The sequence below is a fragment of the Cimex lectularius genome, unplaced genomic scaffold (assembly GCF_000648675.2).
Source record: "Cimex lectularius strain Harlan isolate CLEC.00 unplaced genomic scaffold, Clec_2.1 scaffold99, whole genome shotgun sequence".
Taxonomy (NCBI): domain Eukaryota; kingdom Metazoa; phylum Arthropoda; class Insecta; order Hemiptera; family Cimicidae; genus Cimex; species Cimex lectularius.
The window spans coordinates 1,277,516-1,297,858 of record NW_019392713.1 but is presented as its reverse complement, the minus strand read 5'-3'; the positions used below and the strand labels follow the sequence as shown (position 1 = coordinate 1,297,858).

Below are 20,343 nucleotides of genomic sequence, written 5' to 3'. Positions count from 1 at the left end.
CATATGAGACTTTTCAGTAAAAATAATTGTTTGCTAAGTTTAGATGCAACAAATTGACAATGTGCATCACAAGGGAGATGTGAATCTATAACTACATCCAAGTGTTTTATGTATGTATTTAGATTTATTCATCACTCTCTCTCGCTCTCTNCTCTCACTCTCTCTCTCTTTCTCTTTCTCTCTCTCTCTCTCTCTCTCTCTCTCTCTCACTCTCTCTCTCTCTCTCCTTCTCACTATCTCTTTCCCTTCTTCTTTTTCTTTCTTTATATATCTATCTTGTATTATATTTATCTATATATCGTTCTATCTTCGACTTTTGCTTCCGAACTTCCTAACCCTTCCTAACCTAACCCTAATCAGTCATAAGAGATGCAAATTTCGTATTATCTGTCTGATGGTGGCTTTTTAGATCAGAACTTATGTAATAATGGAGCTATTTTGTATTCTACTTGACAATAACTAACAGGCAATAATGAAGCAAAGGTAATGGGAATAACCTATCAGATATCTCTCTCTCTCTCTCTCTCTATGCTTTTGGCTTGATCTGATAGAAGTATTTTTAAATCAAAAAACCTAATTGTAGGGTTTGCTTTGGTGTGATGAGAACCAATTTATGTACTCTTCTGATTAGTTTTGTTTGCTGTTTCCAGGAGACAGGTGGCTGGTATCCTGCTTGGGAGTGCTCTACCTGAGCAAAGGACTTTTCTACAGGGTAGTCCCAGCAGACCAGAGCTTTAGTGGCGAAGGATACGCGGGCGTATTCAGGTTCAGGCTTTGGTGGTGCGGCGAATGGGTCGAGGTACTGGTTGACGATCGGCTGCCAACAGTCAACGGGAAGCTGGCCTTCGTCCAGACACTCCATAGCGACCAGTTCTGGCCGTCCCTCCTGGAAAAGGCTTATGCAAAGTAAGCGATAAAACAGCCACCAATATCACCTTCGAATGCGATATCGCTAATTGGAGACATAACCTATAATAAAGAAAAACCTAGGGAAAGAAACTGTAGAGCGACAGTCAATGACCTAATACTTCTGAAAAGAAGGATTGAGTCGATTGCACTGAACTAGGGAATTAGGAAGGTACAATAAGCCAGAATGCTGTAGTGCCGGGGGAACAGAAAACCCTGCTTCTTAGTATTCATCGTCATCATTATCAACATCGCCAAGCGATAAAACAATTGAGTTTCTGTCGTACGTAGACGAGAGAGGAAACATGAACGCAGTATATTATCTTTTAGAAAGTTTTTGTCTCTGTCATTGCGCTTATTTAACATTACTGTCCTTGTGCAACTTATTTTACCTTTCTCGGAAAGCTATTTGCACGAGTGTCGGAAAATCATAAATTAGAATAGTAGAATATTAGTAGAATTATTTTCCATTTCTAACATTTAAATTACTTCTAGTAAAAATAATGCTCACTCATTTTTGTATTATTTGACTAAATCAGAAAGATTGCATAAATTTTACCTCTTACAGAATAAATTGTTATGAACGAGTAACCTCAGAAAAAGAAAAATATTCCAAAGTTTAAACGTATTCTATACAAATCAATAGATTGTCCAATAGATATCTCTTATGTACAGAATTATGATAAATTGAAGCTATTCATATTTTTTAAATATCATACATTCTCTGCAGATAAAAAGGACCTGAATCGCCTCGACTTTAATAATTTATATATTCCGGGAGCGTCCTAAATCGAGCTCGTCCCGTTCCGCGATCAGTATGGGCGTTGTATCGAGGAAAATTGGTCAGACGAAGGCTCGCATTAAAATAATCGGGGCGAGTTCAAAAAGAAAAGAACCAACAACAAAAGATCCAGCGAAAACTAGTTCAATGTAACGGACAATGAATGTTAAATATACTTTATTAGAAACAGTTTTCCGCATATAATCTACCTTGAAAATAAAAGAATAAGTAAAATCGTTGTCACTCAATGGACAAGAAGGCAGTCATGCTCAAAAGCCCCTCACGAAATATAAAGCTTTAAAAATGATTAAAGCGGCTTTTTCTTCATATTGTTAGGCCATAGTTATAACAGTAATTGGTTGGAATCGATCGATATATCTTGACTTTAGTTCTCATAATTCCATAAAATTATGATGATCAATCTCCTTATCACTTTTCTTGTTCTTTCGGATTCCTCTACATCACTTCTGGAGCCCCTCTAGGCTCAACTCCGCTTCCCTTGGTTGCTGTTGTTACTTTAATGACTTCCAAAAGTTACCTTTCTTTCCCACCTCCTGACTTGTAAGCTCATTATAGTTGATGGCTCCTGGGCCCCTGAAAATGGGCTTAACTTGAATGTAGATAAGTCCCAGGTTATCGTATTTGAATCCAGTCCTTACATCCCATTACCATTAAGGCTAAATGCACATTCTATAGTATTTAGCATTCCAAAATAATTCGTACTTATTTGACCTCTCATTTCTATATTACTCTATTTTTCATTTGGTAAACGGAGTTACATCCCTAACAAATAGAATTAACGCAAATTGGTTTGCAAAATTGTTAAATTAAAAAGATGTATAATTTTTGATTAATTTTATTTAAAAACTTAAGTTCACTAATTTCATGGTCCGCTTGACCAAATAATATATTCCAATTAATTAAGGTTTTTAGTTAAGATAAAAAGTCAATGGCACGAGCGGGATTCGAACCCACGATCTTCGGCTTGATACGCCGCTGCTCTACCACTTGAGCTATCACTGAGGTCACGATAGCTCAAGTGGTAGAGCAGCGTCGTATCAAACCGAAGATCGTGGGTTCGAATCCCGCTCGTGCCATTGACTTTTTTATCTCAACTAAAAATCTTAATTGATTGGAATTTATTTAAAAACGTTTTTTTTATTTCTAGAACGGGAAATAAAATAAACTTTGAGCTATCCAATAATCTCTCTCTCTCTCTCTCTCTCTCTCTCTCTCTCTCTCTCTCTCTCTCTCTCTCTCTCTCTCTCTCCCCCTCTTTCTTTTTTCTTTCTTCTCTTTCTCTTTCTATCTTCGTCCCTTTACCTATATATTTCGGATTCTATTTCTCTACCTCTCTCGCTCTGTCACCCGTTTTCTATTTATCTGCCTATATTTCTACTAACTGCTAGCTAAATATCTACCTACTTTTCTCTCACACTCTACCTACCTGTCTTTCTATCCAGCAGTTTGTTCGTTTTCGATCATTCTAGTTTGCCTATTTTCGCAGTTGTCACGTTTCTGGCATTTCGCAATCTTCACTGGTGGATTTGTGCTGTTTTATTTGAAAGGTGGTTTATCTTAAATAAAACGGATCAGCCGAGGATATTGTACAGTATGGTACTGGGACATTCGGATAAGTAGGAAAGAAACCTAAAGAAGAGGCTACATACGACCAGGTATGAGTCCTCAGTAGGACAAGAAGAACCCTTCCGTATCATTTCAACCTACCGTACATGTGAGATTTCATCCTGTATAATAAACCTATTATTTGATAGTTACTTCCTGGTATGCCTATAAAAATTAGCGAGGATAGGCAGACCAGAATAATTATCAAGCAATAGCATAGTTGTGCCAGACGAATTTCGTAAAAACTTCACGCCCAAACTTACTTAAGACGTGCAGCAAAGCCGGACAGAACTTCAAGTCATTGCTGGCCCGTTGATTAGACATTGCTGATTTAATGGTCGAATAAAAACGTTGGGAGGGTGGAAGTTGGTCTAATGAAAACGTGAAAGTAAAAAATAAAAAAAAACCGGTATTTATTCAAAAGAAAAGCTAAAACTAGCAAACATAACTGTACATCAAGGGTTGGAGGCAAATAAAAAGCCTAGATACGTATGATCCATGCTTTGTGATGGACGAAGTTCATAAGGCTTTTAACTACCTCAATCTATCTAGATAAAAAAAGAACAAAATTAAAAAATGTTTCAACCTTCTTATCCTTGAAAGTATGATTCAATTTCAATGCTATCGACTGAAGAGGCCTTGGATTATTGTTTTGCGCTGTTTAAGAAGATAACAACCGATGTGAAACTTTGTGACCGTTGAAAATTCTCCGGGCTCGTTAAATCCACCTTTTTTTAAGTTGATAAAAATTGACCTAATTAGATTTTTTGAACGTTTTATCTCAGGGCTCTTGTATTGAGAACTGTTTCGATAGGTTTGAAAAATTCAATTATGAACGAATTGTGAAATTGGATTTGAAGAGTTTGGGTGAAAGGGGCTGCCGAAGTCGAATCCAGCGTCCGTCCCCATCGGATAAGACGATGATTGAGCGACGCCGTACAAATAAGACGATTGAAAATCCACGGATAACTGTTCAATTCCCCTTCCTCCAGCGGAAAGTGAATCCGGAGGGAATTGTTATTATCGTCGGTAACTCGGTCATCAGGATGGCCTCAACACTATGAATTAATTCGTCTAAGAATGGGTAAACTTTTCGGATGGGGGGGCCTCGTGAAAGTAGTCTTGATTGTTGAACAGTTAACTTTTGTTCTACTGGGTCACATAACAATTACGATTCACAGGGAAATTAATTACGTTGACCCACTGCTTTACACCTAATGGCCACAACGAAAAGTCGGACACATATTACTAGAGAGATCTTTTCCATGTAAACACTTAATCAATTCACTATTTTTCGTGGTACGCTTGACCAATTAATATCTTACAATTAATTAAGGTTTTTTTGAGATAAAATGAGATGTGGATTCGAACCCACGACCTTCGGCTAGATACGCCGCTACTCTACCACCTGAGCTATCCTGACTTCAGTCGCCAGTGAAATCACGATCTTTCTTGGTTATATTATCACGTTATTGGACATTCTTGCCACGTTTTCAAACTCAAACAATGCAATTATGAATATTAATATAAAGAACTTTTTTATTCTCTTTAAACAACCTTTAAAAAAGCGCGTAAGTTTTTAATCTATAAGTGCATTAAAATAATCATAAAGGATTAACAGATTAAGATAAGAAAGAATTACGAGATAAAAATGATAACATAATAAAGTTTAATAAGTTTAGAATAATAACCACCACTTTTGACTGAAATAATAAAATATAAAATAATATTTAAAAAATAATAATAAGGAACTTGATATATAATAAATCATAATTGATAATTTTCATCATTAATAAAAATGTAGATAATAATTTACTTTTCTGACTTTTATCATATGAAAGATATTTTATTAAATTTTGACTCTATTATCACACATATATTTTTTTACTTTAATTTATTTATATGCGTTATAGATACAAATCTGGACAGTATGTGGTTGAGTTGGCTCTTGGCTTGTTCACATAAAATATTATTGTCTGTAAAATACAACATCTGTAAACTTATGCTCTGGAGGCAGCTAGGGTTTACATCAATTGGAATGTATCTAGGGTTCATAGAACATAATAATTACAATCTGGAAGCAGCTGAAGTCTATAAAACCTAATTATTCGAATCTGGAAGTAGCTAAGTAGATAAAACACGTCCATTACGCTTTGCGAGCAGCAAGAATACATGAACCATAGCAGTTACGATCATGAGACATCTATGGCTCAAAAACACAACCATTAAATTTGGAGGGAGCTACGGTTCATAAATCAAAACTTCTTTTAAGCAGCTAGGATATGTAAAATTTAACTATTACAATATGGAGGACGCCTAGGGTCTAGAAATCATAACTATTCTAATCTGAACGTATCAAGGTTTATAAAATATAACTATTACAATCTGTAGACAGATAGGGTCTGTAAAACTTCTGGTGGTTTCTACACGTCAATATTAATGCACAACAAAGTTGAATATAATATATTGCGTTAAATCACAAAATTTTGATATTTATTGCGCAGTACGGAAAATACTGTACCGTGTGTTGACAACACTGTGCAATATCGCGTCATTTACTGATTTGAAGGAATAGATTTTCACATTTCAATTCGAGCAGCAGCCATCACCAAAGGAAACAGTTCAGCACCATACGTAGAAAGTGTTGAATTTAATTTTGCTCGCATATTCTCAGTTCATTGAGTTTCAGGAGTGTATTTCTCTTTTTGTCTCTCTTTGGAACCTCTGTTTTTGGCCACCTCCGTCCTTTTCGTTTCTTTTTTTCTTTTGGTTTTTCTACACGGCAATCAAATGCAGCAAATTTCGGTATCACCCTACACGTTCACCATGTCACAAACAACAGAGTAATTTAATTTCTTCGGCTATAACATTATACGTCTATGCCCGCTTTGCACAATACTTTGCTCTACTATTCAATATTATCGCCTCTATTTTTTTTGCAGTCCATTTGTTCAAGAATAATTCATGTATATGGGCTGCTTAAGGTTCACAAAACATAACTATCACAATCTTAAGCAGCTAGAGGTTATAAAACATAATAATTACAATCTGAAGGCCACTAGGATTCATAAAACAACAATGACAATGTGGGTGCAACTAGGGTTTATAAATTTAACAACTTTATTAATAAGCTTGTTTAACTGGTGTTCAACATATACATCGACCACCATCCACCATCGACTTCCGACAATGTGATGACAGCGATTTGATTACAATCGCATCCCTTACAATACAGATGTATTTTTAATTCGTGCTGTTAGAATTAAATTAATTTTCGTATCACTTGTTTTTCTTGCAAAGGTGAAGTAAACATTACTTTTCATTCCAATGGTTTGGGTTGTTCAGCTCTATATGATCGTTTACAGCCTGCTGATATTTTTTACTGCAGGACTTCTCTGGCTTTAATTCCAACTTTCTTTTTCTTCAAATTTCTTCATCCAAGTAGAGAGTTTCTGACGAGGTCCTACATGAAAATAACATATGACAACACAATGGTTCACTATTATCTTCACTGTAAAAATATCATTTCGATGAATTAAGTTCGTAGGACTTGAGTTTTGTTTATGTTTACGCCAGAAATGCCGTTTGAAACAGTAACAAAGTAGAATGTGAAATAAAGATTCAAATTAATAAAATCTACGCCAATCTAAATTGAAAATATAGTTGTGTTCTTTTTCTTCAGGAGGACGTTTTATTAAATTTTCTGTCTTATTATTTATTATTAAATTCACTGTTTTCGTGGTTCGCTTGACCAACTAATATTTTTCAATTAATTAAGATTTTTAGTGGAGATAATATTATTTATTATATTCCATAGACGGAGACAACCGTTTTTTACTTTTAAGCATCTGAATAGAGGGAGCGGGCAGCACCTCATGATTTTTTGCCCCGTTTATGGAATTTAATAAATAATAAGATTAAAAAAATAAAGATTGAAAGATCTCGAGAACAATACTGATGAAGATCTTTGTTGAAATATATCGTACACCTAATAATCTTATTTAGACACGTGTCCGATAATCTCTTCGAGAAAAACAAGACCTTTGGCCAAATATTGTACAAAATCAAATACACGGGATGGTAAAGAAAAATATGCAATTTTAATCCTAGTTTCTTTGCTCTTTGTTTATTATTTATTTACGACTTATCTTCTTTTCTTTTTTTTTTAATAAAGATTGTTAGGGGCGTCGGTGGTCGCTACGGTTTTGACACGACGCTCATCACTGTGACAAAAAAAAGGTCTCGGGTTCGAATCCAGCGGCCTTGCATTTGAACCCGACAAACAATTTTTTTTTCAAAAACACCGACACCGAGGGTTGATATGACCTTTACTGTTGCGAACCCTTGTAAAAAAATGAAATTAAGTTTGTTGCATTTTGATAAGTTAAACGTGAGAAAAACCGTAAATACTATAAAACAGATGCCTTGAAATTGGCAGTTTTTATACCTTTATAATTACAACCAATTATAGTTAATTCTTAATTTGGCGCGTAATTTATAAGGCCTATTAAAATTTACATTGTTAAAATTAATTAGCCATGATATAAATGATTTATTCTATTATTATATTTTTTTATCCATTTATTATTCTATTTTTTACTGCTAAACTAGATTTAAAATATGTATTGCAATCTAATTAATAATAAATTATTCATAGAACTTAAGAGTTAAGCAAGTTTTGAAAGTTATCACTCTAATAATCTATGATTTTTGTTTTAAATTGTGATTTATGAAATAGAAAATCTATAAAATACAATACATTTTCAGGTTGCATGGGTCATATGAAGCGCTTAAATATGGTACGATGATGGACGGTTTGTCAGACTTGACAGGTGGAATAGCAGAGAGTGTCAGCTTAAGACAAGACCCGACCGCTTGTGGCAGACTCCTTAATAGTCTCCTTTCTATGACGACTATTGTCACAGCTACTGTCCAACCACAAAACTCACAGGTACATTGAGTGATTATGCAATATTTTACTGTTTGTCTCTTATATCAATTATTTTTCAGATAAGAAACAATTCTGAAAAATTGGCGAATGGGATTCAAATCGGGATCAACTACAGGCTGTATGCAGTCGAAAGAGTGAGTGATTTTTATTATAAGAAAAATTTTGTCTATTGGATGCTTTTGGGTGGTTTGTCAGGGTTAAATCTGCATGTTCATCCCATCACAGACCTCAACATGATGTTTTACAATTTTCTAACTCACTTGTCACAAATTGAATATTTTCATTAATTATTAAGCTACAATAAATTCTAAAATTATCGTATTTCAAGCTTATATTTATCTGAATGATGTAATATTTAATGTTACTAAAACAATAATATTTATGTTTACCAAGAGTTTTATTGCTAAATAATTGAAGTTTAGTGTTAGTGGTTGATAAGCTTCAAAGTGGAAGAATGAAAAGTAAACATGTGTAATGTATAAACATGTTTTCTTCATGGGCAAGCCTTTTGTCAAAACACATTCTCAATTATGCAATACTTTTCAAATATTTTTATCCTTAAAATTTTGTTTAAACACTAAAGTATGTGCTTATTGAAGTTTGAAGCAAAATAATTATTTAATTATCCTGCAAATTATTTGGTTTCTGTTTACCCTGCATCATTTGAGTCATCCTGATTAAATAAAAGTTGACAAAAGTGTTTATCAATTGGTAAATTATAATAAACACATAATTAAATGATACATTTATAGCCAGTTGTGAAATAGAAAATTAAAAAAATATTGTGCAGCTATCAGCAGATTGTCATTTCATTACATAACAAAAATTCTATTTCAAAACAAAAATATCTTTTTAACATTTAAATATCATAAAAAAACAAGATAATTCAAACTAAATTTTAAATGAGTAATTTTCTATATTAATAATAAACAGGTAGAAACTATAAGTGGAGAAGGCGTGCAGCTTGTAAGGCTGAGAAATCCTTCTGGTGCTGGAGGCGGTGAATACGTTGGTACATGGTCAAGAGGGTGTACCCATTGGCATCAGGTGCCAGCTCAAGAGAAAGACCGTCTCGCATTATCGCACAGCCCAGAGCCAGAATTTTGGTATGTACAATTCACTCAGTATTTTTATCAAATACAAAATTTTGCTGCTTGAGTGTAAGAAAACCAAATTAATACAAATGATTACAATAATTATTTACACAACTATCGCATGAAGAATTTTTAATCTTTGTTTTTGACATGAGAGACGGTTTAGGCCAATCGCTGGCCAGTATTCAATCAAAATTGTCGAATGGGTGTTGTTTATATTTTGATTGGGATAATTGCATTTTATCTGACGTTGGGTCAGTTATCAGCAAGATAAAGATTCCTTTGAAGCTTGTGCAACCCACTGTAAACAGCAGTCTGCTGAGATACTCCGAAGAGGAAGCACCTCCTCTTGAATTGTTCTCTTTGAAACTAGTTTTTACACGTCGTTTATAATTTGTGTTAAAAGGTTTAACATAGAGCTTTTGTATAACAACTGTTATTTGTGATTGATAACAGAACTAATTTGTTTTTTTTAATTATTAGTCAATTTAGTGTAAAGTTGGTGCAGTGGCAAGAATTTTTTTTTTTTTTTTTTTTTTACTATAAATTGTTTTCAAAATGAATCTGTCATTTGCGGGCTGTGGATTTTTGGGCATTTACCATGTTGGTGTTGCTGTTTGTATCAAGAAATATGCCCCGCAACTTTTCCTGAACAAGATTGCAGGAGCATCGGCTGGGGCTATTGCTGCTTGCAGTCTGCTGTGTGACCTCCCGGTAGGTGAAGTTGTCAGTGACATGCTCATACTCATTCGAGAAGCGAGGCTCAGGACACTAGGCCCTTTCAGCCCTTCTTTCAACGTCCAAGAATTCCTATTAGAAAATTTGAGAAAAAACCTTCCTGAGGATGCACACCTACTAGTCAACGGTAAACTCCATATTTCATTGACAAGAGTCAACGATGGGAAAAACGTTCTTGTCTCTCAGTTTGACAGCAAGGAAGATCTACTTCAGGCTTTATTGGCCAGTGCTTTTGTACCGATCTTCTCAGGGTTTATCCCTCCGAAATTCCATGGAGAGAGGTACATGGATGGCGGTTTCAGCGATAATCTACCAATTCTTGATGAAAATACCATCACAGTAAGCCCATTCTGTGGTGAGACTGATATTTGCCCGAGAGACAGCTCTTCTCAGCTCTTCCATCTCAACCTTGCAAACACCAGCATAGAGCTATCAAAGCAAAATATATATAGGTTCGCAAGAATATTGTGGCCCCCAAAACCTGATGTCCTGTCAAATCTGTGTAAACAAGGATTCGAAGACACTCTTAGATTTCTACAAATCAACAATTTAATCAACTGTACAAAATGCCTCGCTATTCAGTCTACCTTTGAAATATCTGAGATGATGGAGGACTCTTGTGAATACGATCCTCAGTGCCAAGAATGCAAATTACACAGGCAAGAAGCTCTAGTAGCCAATGTTCCTGATCTAGTTATGACGGTGTTCCAGGAAGCGATAGATTCTGCAAACAAAGGTCTGTACAATTGGCTACTTTCACATCGAGGTATGAAACTAATTACAATAATGAGTCTCCCATATACGATTCCTGCAGATTTTATGTATGCAATGCTTAAAAAGCTCAAATCCTTGATACCCCACATGAACAACACTCTCAAAACAATGATAAGATTTTTTATTTCACAAATGCTTAGCTTATTAGACACAGTGAGCAACAAAGCTTGTGATCATCTCTCGGCGGATGTGACTTTTCAGCTAGAATACAATTTAGGATGTGAAAAAGAACATTTCTACGAAAAGGAAATTAACCTCAAGCTTGATAATTGTGAAGTTGATCAGATAGATAAACTAAAATTAGGCAATGTCCTATCATCAAGAAGAGACAGCGTGTCAGTAGGAAACAAAATAGATTCAATCGAAGATGACACGTTTGAAAATATCCTTCAAGTCACTTCACTTCACGATGCTGTCATAGCGTTTTATTACACAGATGACAATAACAAGGTGAAAGTAACAGAGATATTCGACGTTACTGACATGCCTGAAGAGCCTGGTGATGATGTGCACACCTTAAGAGAAAAACTGACTTCAAACTGGGTCAATAAAAATGACCATTCTTACAATTTTCTAGAAGAGGATGAACAATTTCTGTCTGAAGGGGACGAGGGTGGCGAGAACAACAACATTTTTTCAGATCCTGAATCTGAATGGACCAACCAGCAGAGTAAATGTTCAAGAGGAACACATCACAGAGACTTTAGGCCAGAAAGTGATCAAGAAATGTCATCAAAATCTGATGAGTAACGATTTTGAAATTGCCTCAATTTTAAACAAGTTTTTATAAACCATAATTTTTTTTCTAATTTTTATTTTGTTTTAACAATATTACAAAAATTCATTTTTGTATGTGTCAGTATTTAATTAATTTTTGGTTTTGTTTTTGAATAACCAATTTAAATTGTCAATATTTAAATATTTCGTGTAGGTAATGGAAATCGTAAAGATAAGACTTTTAATTAACTGCGTCACTAGTTTATCTTAATATGACAATTAATTTTTAGGTGAATATCTCTGTAAATAATTTTTGTTTTTGTAAAACTGTAATCTTGTGTAAATAATATTTTGTAATATGTAAAAATTGTGTAAATAGAACGATTTATTTATCGGATAGGAAAGAAATTTTTAACTTGCATCGCAATAAAAAAAGTTTTAAACGATAAGAGAAATCTCTTCTTGTTTCTTCCCCCTTTTTATCTTCTATTGAACAATGCGATCAAAATAATGGACAAATCACTGATAAAATTTATGATAGATATTGAACAAAAAAACAAAAGAAAAAAATCACTGTTTGAAAAACAGATTATAGTATTGACTTTTGATATACTTATAGGGGGGGGGAGAAAAATAGATCTTATGAGAACAATACACCATTTTATCAAATCTGTTATTTATTTTTAAACATCCTGTACAACTCTCGAAAAAATTGTCTAGTCATAGATCAAAGTTAAGTAATCGCTCGAAGAAGACTTTTTTAAAAAAGAAGAAACTTTATTGTCAAAAATGTACAATGTTTAATTTTAAACCGACAGAGTGACGGGCAGAAGGCTATCGTAAGTGTAAGGCAAGGATATTTGGGGATTAGGGTTTTTATACTAGTGTTAAGAGGTGCTCCTTAAGATGATGGGTGGCCGTCTGGACCCGCCAGACTTTGTTGACGTGTTGGTCTGAGGGGTGTTTGGTTATTCCATAACTTCAATGATCCATATATTTAAAAACTACAGACATATATATGTATTATATAAAATATTATATAATAATACATTGAAAAGTACAGCCAACATAGTAGCAAGTTGATTGATGTGTTTAAGAACAAATTCCAAACAAATCTCAAGGAAGTTGTATATCTGTAGAAGTAGAAAAGCTATATCTTGGTTAAAAGATTGCTTTAGTCATGTAGGAAAAGCTAAAACTTGGCATAAACTATTTTCCACTTCTTTTGGTTCACTGGTGACCAAAGTATCCCATTCTTCTGAAACCAAAAGATCTACTGTTGAAAAGAATCTGCGTTATTTCAAAACCTCAAAAACTTTCTGGTTTTTGTTATTTCTGTAGGCATTAATATTGTGGAAGAGTCATCATTGTGGACCTCTTTCTGTTTTTTCATGAAAGTGGGCAAATTACTTTTTTCCCACATTGGGTGGTAAATGAACAGCAATTGGCCAGTATAAAGACTTATTCTCCTTCCTTAATTCTTGCCTTTTTTCCTTGCTTTTTCAATCCACTTGTTCACTTCTGCTTTTAGCATGCTTTGGGGTATGGCAATTTGTGATTTTCGATCAAAGGGGCTACTCCTGCCTATGCACGGGAACTGTTCGCTTATTTTTTCATATTTTTTTAGAAAAAAAGTTTAATAGTCACCAGTTAAGGGACTGCAGTGGCCGAGTAGTTAGAGCATCCAACTCATATTTGCCACACTAGAGGTTCTGGGTTTGATTACCAGCAAAGCTTATAATTTTTTTAATAGATAATAGTATAAAAGATATATTTTAATGTGCTTTGACCCCTTTGCGATACTTAATGAGTTGTTGGACATTAAGCCCTCTTGTATGACAGGAGTTACTTCATTTACTTTTTTTTTTTAATATAATTTTCCTCAATACTCTTTTAAGTATTTAACTTAAACTGTAATGTTTTTCACTTCTTCGCTACTACTACAATAGCTTTCAAAGAGTGCAGTATTTATACTCCCCAAACATTATATTACATCTTCCTTACTGCATAAAAAACAAAAGATTACATTTCTTAAAATGTTTGTAATTTAAATTCAACACATCACGCCTCGCATTTGTTATCCATCTTATTGTATTCATGAGCCTGTATATCTAGTGTTTGTTTAGTAAGTTTATGCACTATTTCCTCAAGATTGATTTCTTTGTGGCCTGGTTATTTTAAACTTGGACTTGATGAAAATGTTTTTTTTTGTTGATTTTTATCTAGTTTGGCCAACTACCTTCTTGATACAAATTTTTATGAAATTTTGGCAAAAAAAAGAACTTTTTCAGTTTGCCTGCAAGTAAAGTAAATTGTAAAAATGTGCCTGACTGAAAGAAGAACGAACAAACTTCAGATTTTTTTTTCATCAAATAATATGAATCATCTAAGTCAAATGTTTAACAAACAAGTTTATTCGATATCTACAAGGCCGAACTGTTTGTCACTTGGAAATTGTTGACTCGTTGAAAAAATAACAGGTTTTCACCAAGAACTTATCAGCATAAACAAATTAACAAAGGGGAAAAAGTTCACATTCATATCACAACAAAAGGACAAAGGCTATGCGTTACATCTCACATGAGATTATATATTTGCCATTCTAAAAAACAAAAAACGAATCCAATGTTTTTTTCTTAAACATTTTAAAATTTTACTGAAGATGTGAAATTTAAACAAAGGCATCAATTTCTCTTAACTTATATATAAATGTATGCAGTTCTTATGCTAACATGTATGAACAGTTTTTACAAAAGTTTTTATTTATATTGTTGGAAAATTGGTTGGATTAGTATGATTAATAGTGACTGTATTTAAGCAGAGCAGATAATTATTATTTAAAATAGTTTATTAAGCTGTGTTAATCTAAGTAATTATGTCTTCAAACAAGCTCTGATTTATGGAATAAAATTGCTATTGGTATTAGAAAATATCAAATTATTTACCAACGGCGCTAATCTTTTGTAAATTTGCTTTTTTAGGATGTCGTACAGTGAATTTGTGAAAACTTTCACTCATATCGAGGCGGTGCATCTAGACAGCGAAACTGCTCGTGATGAACCATCACTCCACAACAAGCACACATGGCAGATGAAAGTTTATCAGGGTGCTTGGCTGAAAGGCGTATCAGCTGGTGGATGCAGAAATAACCCAGGTATACTGCATATACAATTAACTAAATAAAATAAATAAACATGTATGAATGAGTCATTTTGATTTTATGTACTGTTACATAAAAATGAAGAAGACAGGAATGTAATGTACATACAACTCTTCTCTGATATTGTAGCAATAATTAATAGAAAAGGAAGAATAAATTTTGTAATCTTGATATGACGTCAACTGCCTGTACTACAAAGGCACAAATTAATTAGCGCACATTCTTTATAAATCTAATTTATCCTATTATTTTTGTTCTGTAATTAATTCCATAATCAATGATAAATCTAAAATGACAACATGATTATAAAAAATTTATTATTAAATTGTTATAAGTGAAAACAGTGTAAATAAGTAGGATAGTAAGGACTTTAGCTTTAGATTATTAAAAAAAAAAATTAAAATGTTAAAAACATTGTGGTTTTCATTTTTACAGAAACATTCCACATAAATCCTCAGCTTCATCTGATTCTAAGTGAAATGGAAGAAGTCATCATATCGTTAAATCAGCATAGCATAATGGAGCCCAAGGCGAGTATTTTTTAAAAATAAAATTCAAGTGTTGAAAACTACTATGTGCAGGAATGTCGCAGTAAAATGGTTGACATCTGCCAACTCGGACATAAAGGTATGGAGGGTAATGAAAAGGGGGACATAGCAATCTCTGAAATCCGGCCCTCTGATGATAAAAATGCAATTATAAATAAATAAAAAACATGATTAAAAGAAAGTGACAGTGTCAGTAGGATAGATCAGCAGTGAAACTCTCATGTGTGTAGAGTGATGTCGATGGGGGCCCTCAGAGGATCTGACTTGTATGTAAAAGAGGAGTTACCCCAAATATGGGTCTTGCATGTAGAGAAAGATTGCTTGATTTATTCCATTTCATTGCATGCATTCAGTCCCTCGCTCTATATAGAGAGCATGTAGGAATACCACCCGATATGAGAATTGTGCTTGTGCATAGGAGTGAGTATCTGGGTCCCCTGTTCCAATTTTACAGATCTCTCAACTTGTTTCTTGGTCTTGAGACTGCATGTATTTATTAGCATGAATGTTGTGTGATGATGGAATATTGAGTACCCCATCAACCCTCATTTAGTTTAATTATATAATGTGTTTGGAGGGTGATGGAGATATATCAAGAACACCACTCTGGGTGAATGGTATATAAGCAGAAAAGAATGAATTTAAGAGTGAGTGAGAGTGGGTTTGAATTTAGAAACTGACCTAGACCTTGGAGCCCAACCTCGGTGTGGACGGATAAGACCGAGGTCTGAACCCGGACAACCAACACACAGGGTGGGTGATTCTTGAGGCCTACCTGTAATTTATTGCAAACTACCAAAAGATGGAATTGATGGTGATAAATGATAAGCTCTGCACATGTGTGTATGTACATTCCAGTGCAGAAATGAGCTTATATAAATAAAATAAGCACCTAGCTTATATTAAATAAATAATTTATTTTTTATTTTTTTGTCTTTTTAACAAACAAAGTTTTCATTGTGTTTCAGGTGGTTGGGTTCACAGCGTACTCTTTACCAAAAAATACCACAGAAACTGCAGGAAGATGTTTCTTCATGCAGAACAAATCTCTAGTCAATTCCCAATACACCAACAGTCGTCAGGTAAAAAACTTCCTCTCTATTAAAATAAAACTATATTAATTGATAAATGTACTATTTGTATGTCAGGTGAATCTGAGATGTCAATTGGAACAAGGTGGTTATCTTCTGTTACCAACAACATATGAGACAGGCCAGGAGTCAAACTTTACTCTCCGTGTCTATTCGTCCAAACCTCTTAAACTCAAGTACGACTAATTACAATTGTTAAATCAATCAATATTTAATAACAATGTTCTGATTTACAGATTGTTGGACACAGCACCTTCAATATTGAAATCTGCCATTGTGAAGGTCAGTACTAACAAGTGTGATACCTACAATAGTATTAAATATTTGGATAAAACATTTGAATGCTAAATGAAAGTTAAATTGCACAGTAGAGTTTTATTCCAAAATTAAAACATGTAAACCAAGCCCTTTTTGGTTTTGTGGAAAATTTTGATTAGCATGTAAAATGTAAAACCGAGCAGTACAACAGGTCTGGTTTATTTATGGATAAATGTGTAGAGACACAGGAACATGCCTACATTAAAAAATAAAGCTGGGAGTTTTGAAGAAGAGCAAGACAAGGGCGGTAGTGCAAATAATTCATTTCTGATCATTTTGGCTGTCTTAATGCGTTATTCCCTCTGTTTTTGATGGATGTGTTTCAAATTCTTGCCATTTTCAATTATTAGTAATAATTTTGACATTTCCACAAGTTGACTGGACACTGGAGACTCTAGAGGCATGTGCATAAGACTCAGAGTAGCAGATACAAACCTGCAGTCTGATTCCTACTCCTGGGAGAGGAAAAGCCCAGACATGATGCCTTAAGCTTAACAAAGAACTATAGATAATAATGCAGATTGCACAAAAGACCAATATTGGTCAGGGTGCATAAAGCTTTTTTTAAACTTAAAACCCAAGAAAACTGACAGTCCAAAATGGAAAAAAAATACAGGTTCATCGTAATCTAAGGGTGAAAGTGCAATGAAAATCAGCAGTTAAGTCCAATGTGGGCAAGTTGTTAGCCATTAATATCATTTAAATTTAACTCGAAATTTGTTTTTTAATCGCCCAACCTAATTGTGTTTGTATTAGACAAAACATTCCGATTATTGGGACTGTACTGTAATTGTAATACCATGAAATGATTGACCCATGTAGAGCCAGTGTTAATAACTAAACAAAATAATATTGATGTTTAAACTAGTTTAAATGTTAATAAAGATTGGGCCATTTTTTGTTTTTGTTACAGGCTCCTGCAACTCTTGACAACAAAAGTTTTAGCCAATACGAAGCAGTTTTTCTTCAGCTGGCTGATGAACATAGAACCGTGAACAGTTTTGAATTACAAGAGCTGCTTGAAGCATGCTTACCTAATGGTAAAGCCAATTTGAAACTATAAACAAAAATAATTTACAGATGTAATTTTCACTTCATAAATTATTGCAGATTATATTAAAAGTTGTGCAAGCCTTGAGGTGTGTCGTCAAGTTGTTATGACAATGGATGTATCCTTTTTAAATAAAAAGGTCAAATAAGTTTAGATTTTAAATTTTTTTTAAATTGTTTATAACAATTATTTGCAATTTAGAATGAAGGTTTTATACTTTATTGATTAAATTCACCCGAAGAGTAGAACCATGGGAAAACAACAAACTATATTTTATTTATTTTAAAGGTACAAAAAGGGCTTTAAGCCCCTTTACATGTACATATTTTAGAAATAAATTTAATTTTATAAAAATAGTAAAAGAATGATAACAACAATTATAATAATGACAATAATATATTTTTTTGAATATTAGTTATTTATATTTGAATGATGGAACCACATTATGAAAGAAAAGCAGAAAGAGAAAAAAGATGCAAAGAAAACAGGAAAACGAAAAGGAAGAAAAGGAGATGATCCATGTAAAAACTCATACACATTTGAAAACGCATACACATGAACCTGAAACAAGCCAGCTAGGAAGCAGAACTTACTTCCCGGCGAAGCAAAGTCCAGTATTGACCCTGCAATTCTAAAAGATAAGGTGGTAATGTAGGCTGGGATATGACCTGGTGAATTTGTAGAAGGAATGGCGGGAAAAAGTTGACAGATATTGATTTCATTTATTTGATTTAATTTCAAATGTGTGTAATAAAACTAGGTTTATAGGTGCTAAGAATGTTAAGGTGGCTGAAGATATTAATATAGGAAGATTTGTGATAATATGATCTCTTGGTTAAACATCATAACAGTACTTAATGGAGGAATGATAAGAAATGGAAGATATTGAACAGGCTGTCTAAAAATTGAAAAAATAGGTACAGTAAGAGATTAAAGGAAATATTAGGGATTCAATAAGGAGAACTAGTTTTCTAAGGAGGGAGAAAAACTGAGGTCGAAGAGAATTGAAGCTTGAGTAGATCGTTTTAATAATAGAGCTCACATGTTTATGCCATCTAAGCCTGGGGATTAAAATAACGCTGAGATTTTTAACTTAACCCAAGCAAAAAATGTGGTTTGTGCATTTTAAAGTAACAAGAAGGGAAAAAAATGACTTTAATAGGAATGAGATTGGAACCTGTAACATTAGATTTAATTGAAAATTACACATTGTTATTTCTACTTTAGAAAGGTAAACAGGATAATTTAACAATATCGTCTATAGGCCAATTTCACAATGTTTAATTTTAAAGCATGAAAAAATATTTCTTTAACAAATATACAGAGTTGTGGAAATGGACGTCTTAAATTGACCGACTTCAAAGATCTTATGTGCAGTTTGAAAGCATGGCAGACGACATTTAAGAACCACACAAAAGAAAAGACTGGCATATTAAAAGCAGAGAGACTGCGTGACGCACTTCATGAAGTTGGTAAGTACGAGAAAGTACTGTATTAAAGGATAAGTTTTAAACAGCCTTTTTTTGTCAAAGGGTTTCAGTTAAGCACTGACGTACTTTCAATCCTCATATTGAGATACATGAGAAAAGATGGAACGTTGAGATTCGGCGACTTTGTATCAGCCATTTTACATCTAAGCGTCGCCTTCAGTAAGTTATTTTTCATTATAATTAAAAGCCAGAACTATCTTGTTTTAATGTCTTTTTGTTTAAAGATATTTTTGAAGCAAAAGACCCACTTCAGAATGGAAGCGTAAAAATGACAATTGCTGAGGTAATTGTAATAACATTTATAAATAATACATCAATACAAACTATTTTTCAATTATTAACATGTTATTTTGTTTTTCAGTGGTTGAAATCTGCACTGATATGCTAGCATGCAACTGCTATAATCTCATTCCATTCGAATGTAAATACTTTGTATATTGTAATATTTAAAAAATGTACAAATATGTGAATAAAAGTTATTTTTAATATAAAAAATATATTTAAAAATGTTAGTTTCTTTGTAATTTACTCCCTTAATAATCTACCCTAATTCTAAAATCGAAAATTTCACATGGGACTGAATGAAATCAAACCCATCAAAACAAAACTTTTTAACTTTGATTTATTTACTCGTTCTCCTTACCATTTAACCTCTGAAAACCTATGTTCCATAACGTCAAATCTGCTTTCCTTGTTCTGTATCAATCAAATCTGATTCTGTATGATCCATTCGGTTCTATTTCCATTTCTATTGAATTTCGGTCATACAAGGCCTGTGTGACCTAATCTTAAAAAGGCAGAGTTGAAACATAGGGACAGGCAGCCTAAGGTGTTAACTGTACATGCCTTGTGTATTACGCAAGTGTGTTATGTAGATAAACAAGGTCCTGTTTATGAGTTTGTTCAGTGTACTGAACTGTTGCAACCCATGAGGTCATTACCCCCAACTAGCTTCAAGCAACAACTACCCTTGCAGGATTATCGACACTGATACAAAACATACTTGATAATATTTAATGAGGAATATCTAAATTTAATAGTTAATGGTACTATTAAACTAAAATTAAATGACCTGTACACTGAACCCTCGGCCCCTGA

The 20,343-nt window shown here is 33.6% G+C and overlaps 2 protein-coding genes across 3 annotated transcripts in view; both read left to right on the top strand.

Moving 5' to 3' along the window:
- The window catches only part of LOC106661453 (calpain-C), a 90,146-nt gene extending 70,411 nt beyond the window's left edge, over positions 1-19,735 (top strand). For both annotated transcript variants that reach the window (XM_014384859.2, XM_014384867.2), the window contains exons 4-18: positions 651-906; positions 8,081-8,264; positions 8,324-8,398; positions 9,198-9,370; positions 14,569-14,741; positions 15,183-15,277; positions 16,264-16,377; positions 16,444-16,562; positions 16,623-16,668; positions 17,618-17,744; positions 17,815-17,873; positions 19,080-19,227; positions 19,288-19,404; positions 19,470-19,528; positions 19,607-19,735. In XM_014384859.2, the coding sequence (XP_014240345.1) occupies positions 651-906; positions 8,081-8,264; positions 8,324-8,398; positions 9,198-9,370; positions 14,569-14,741; positions 15,183-15,277; positions 16,264-16,377; positions 16,444-16,562; positions 16,623-16,668; positions 17,618-17,744; positions 17,815-17,873; positions 19,080-19,227; positions 19,288-19,404; positions 19,470-19,528; positions 19,607-19,633 (1,772 nt within the window). In that variant the 3' untranslated portion in view covers positions 19,634-19,735. The remainder of the gene's footprint in view (positions 1-650; positions 907-8,080; positions 8,265-8,323; positions 8,399-9,197; positions 9,371-14,568; positions 14,742-15,182; positions 15,278-16,263; positions 16,378-16,443; positions 16,563-16,622; positions 16,669-17,617; positions 17,745-17,814; positions 17,874-19,079; positions 19,228-19,287; positions 19,405-19,469; positions 19,529-19,606) is intronic.
- On the top strand, positions 9,658-12,256 carry LOC106661470 (patatin-like phospholipase domain-containing protein 3). Its single transcript, XM_014384892.2, has one exon. The coding sequence runs from the start codon at positions 9,917-9,919 to the stop codon at positions 11,618-11,620; it is 1,704 nt and encodes a 567-aa protein (XP_014240378.1). The 5' UTR covers positions 9,658-9,916; the 3' UTR covers positions 11,621-12,256.
- Positions 19,736-20,343: the final 608 nt, after the last annotated feature.

Coding starts and splice junctions, on each gene's coding strand:
- LOC106661470 (XM_014384892.2), top strand. CDS start 9,917: ATGAATCTGTCATTTGCGGGCTGTGGATTTTTGGGCATTTACCATGTT.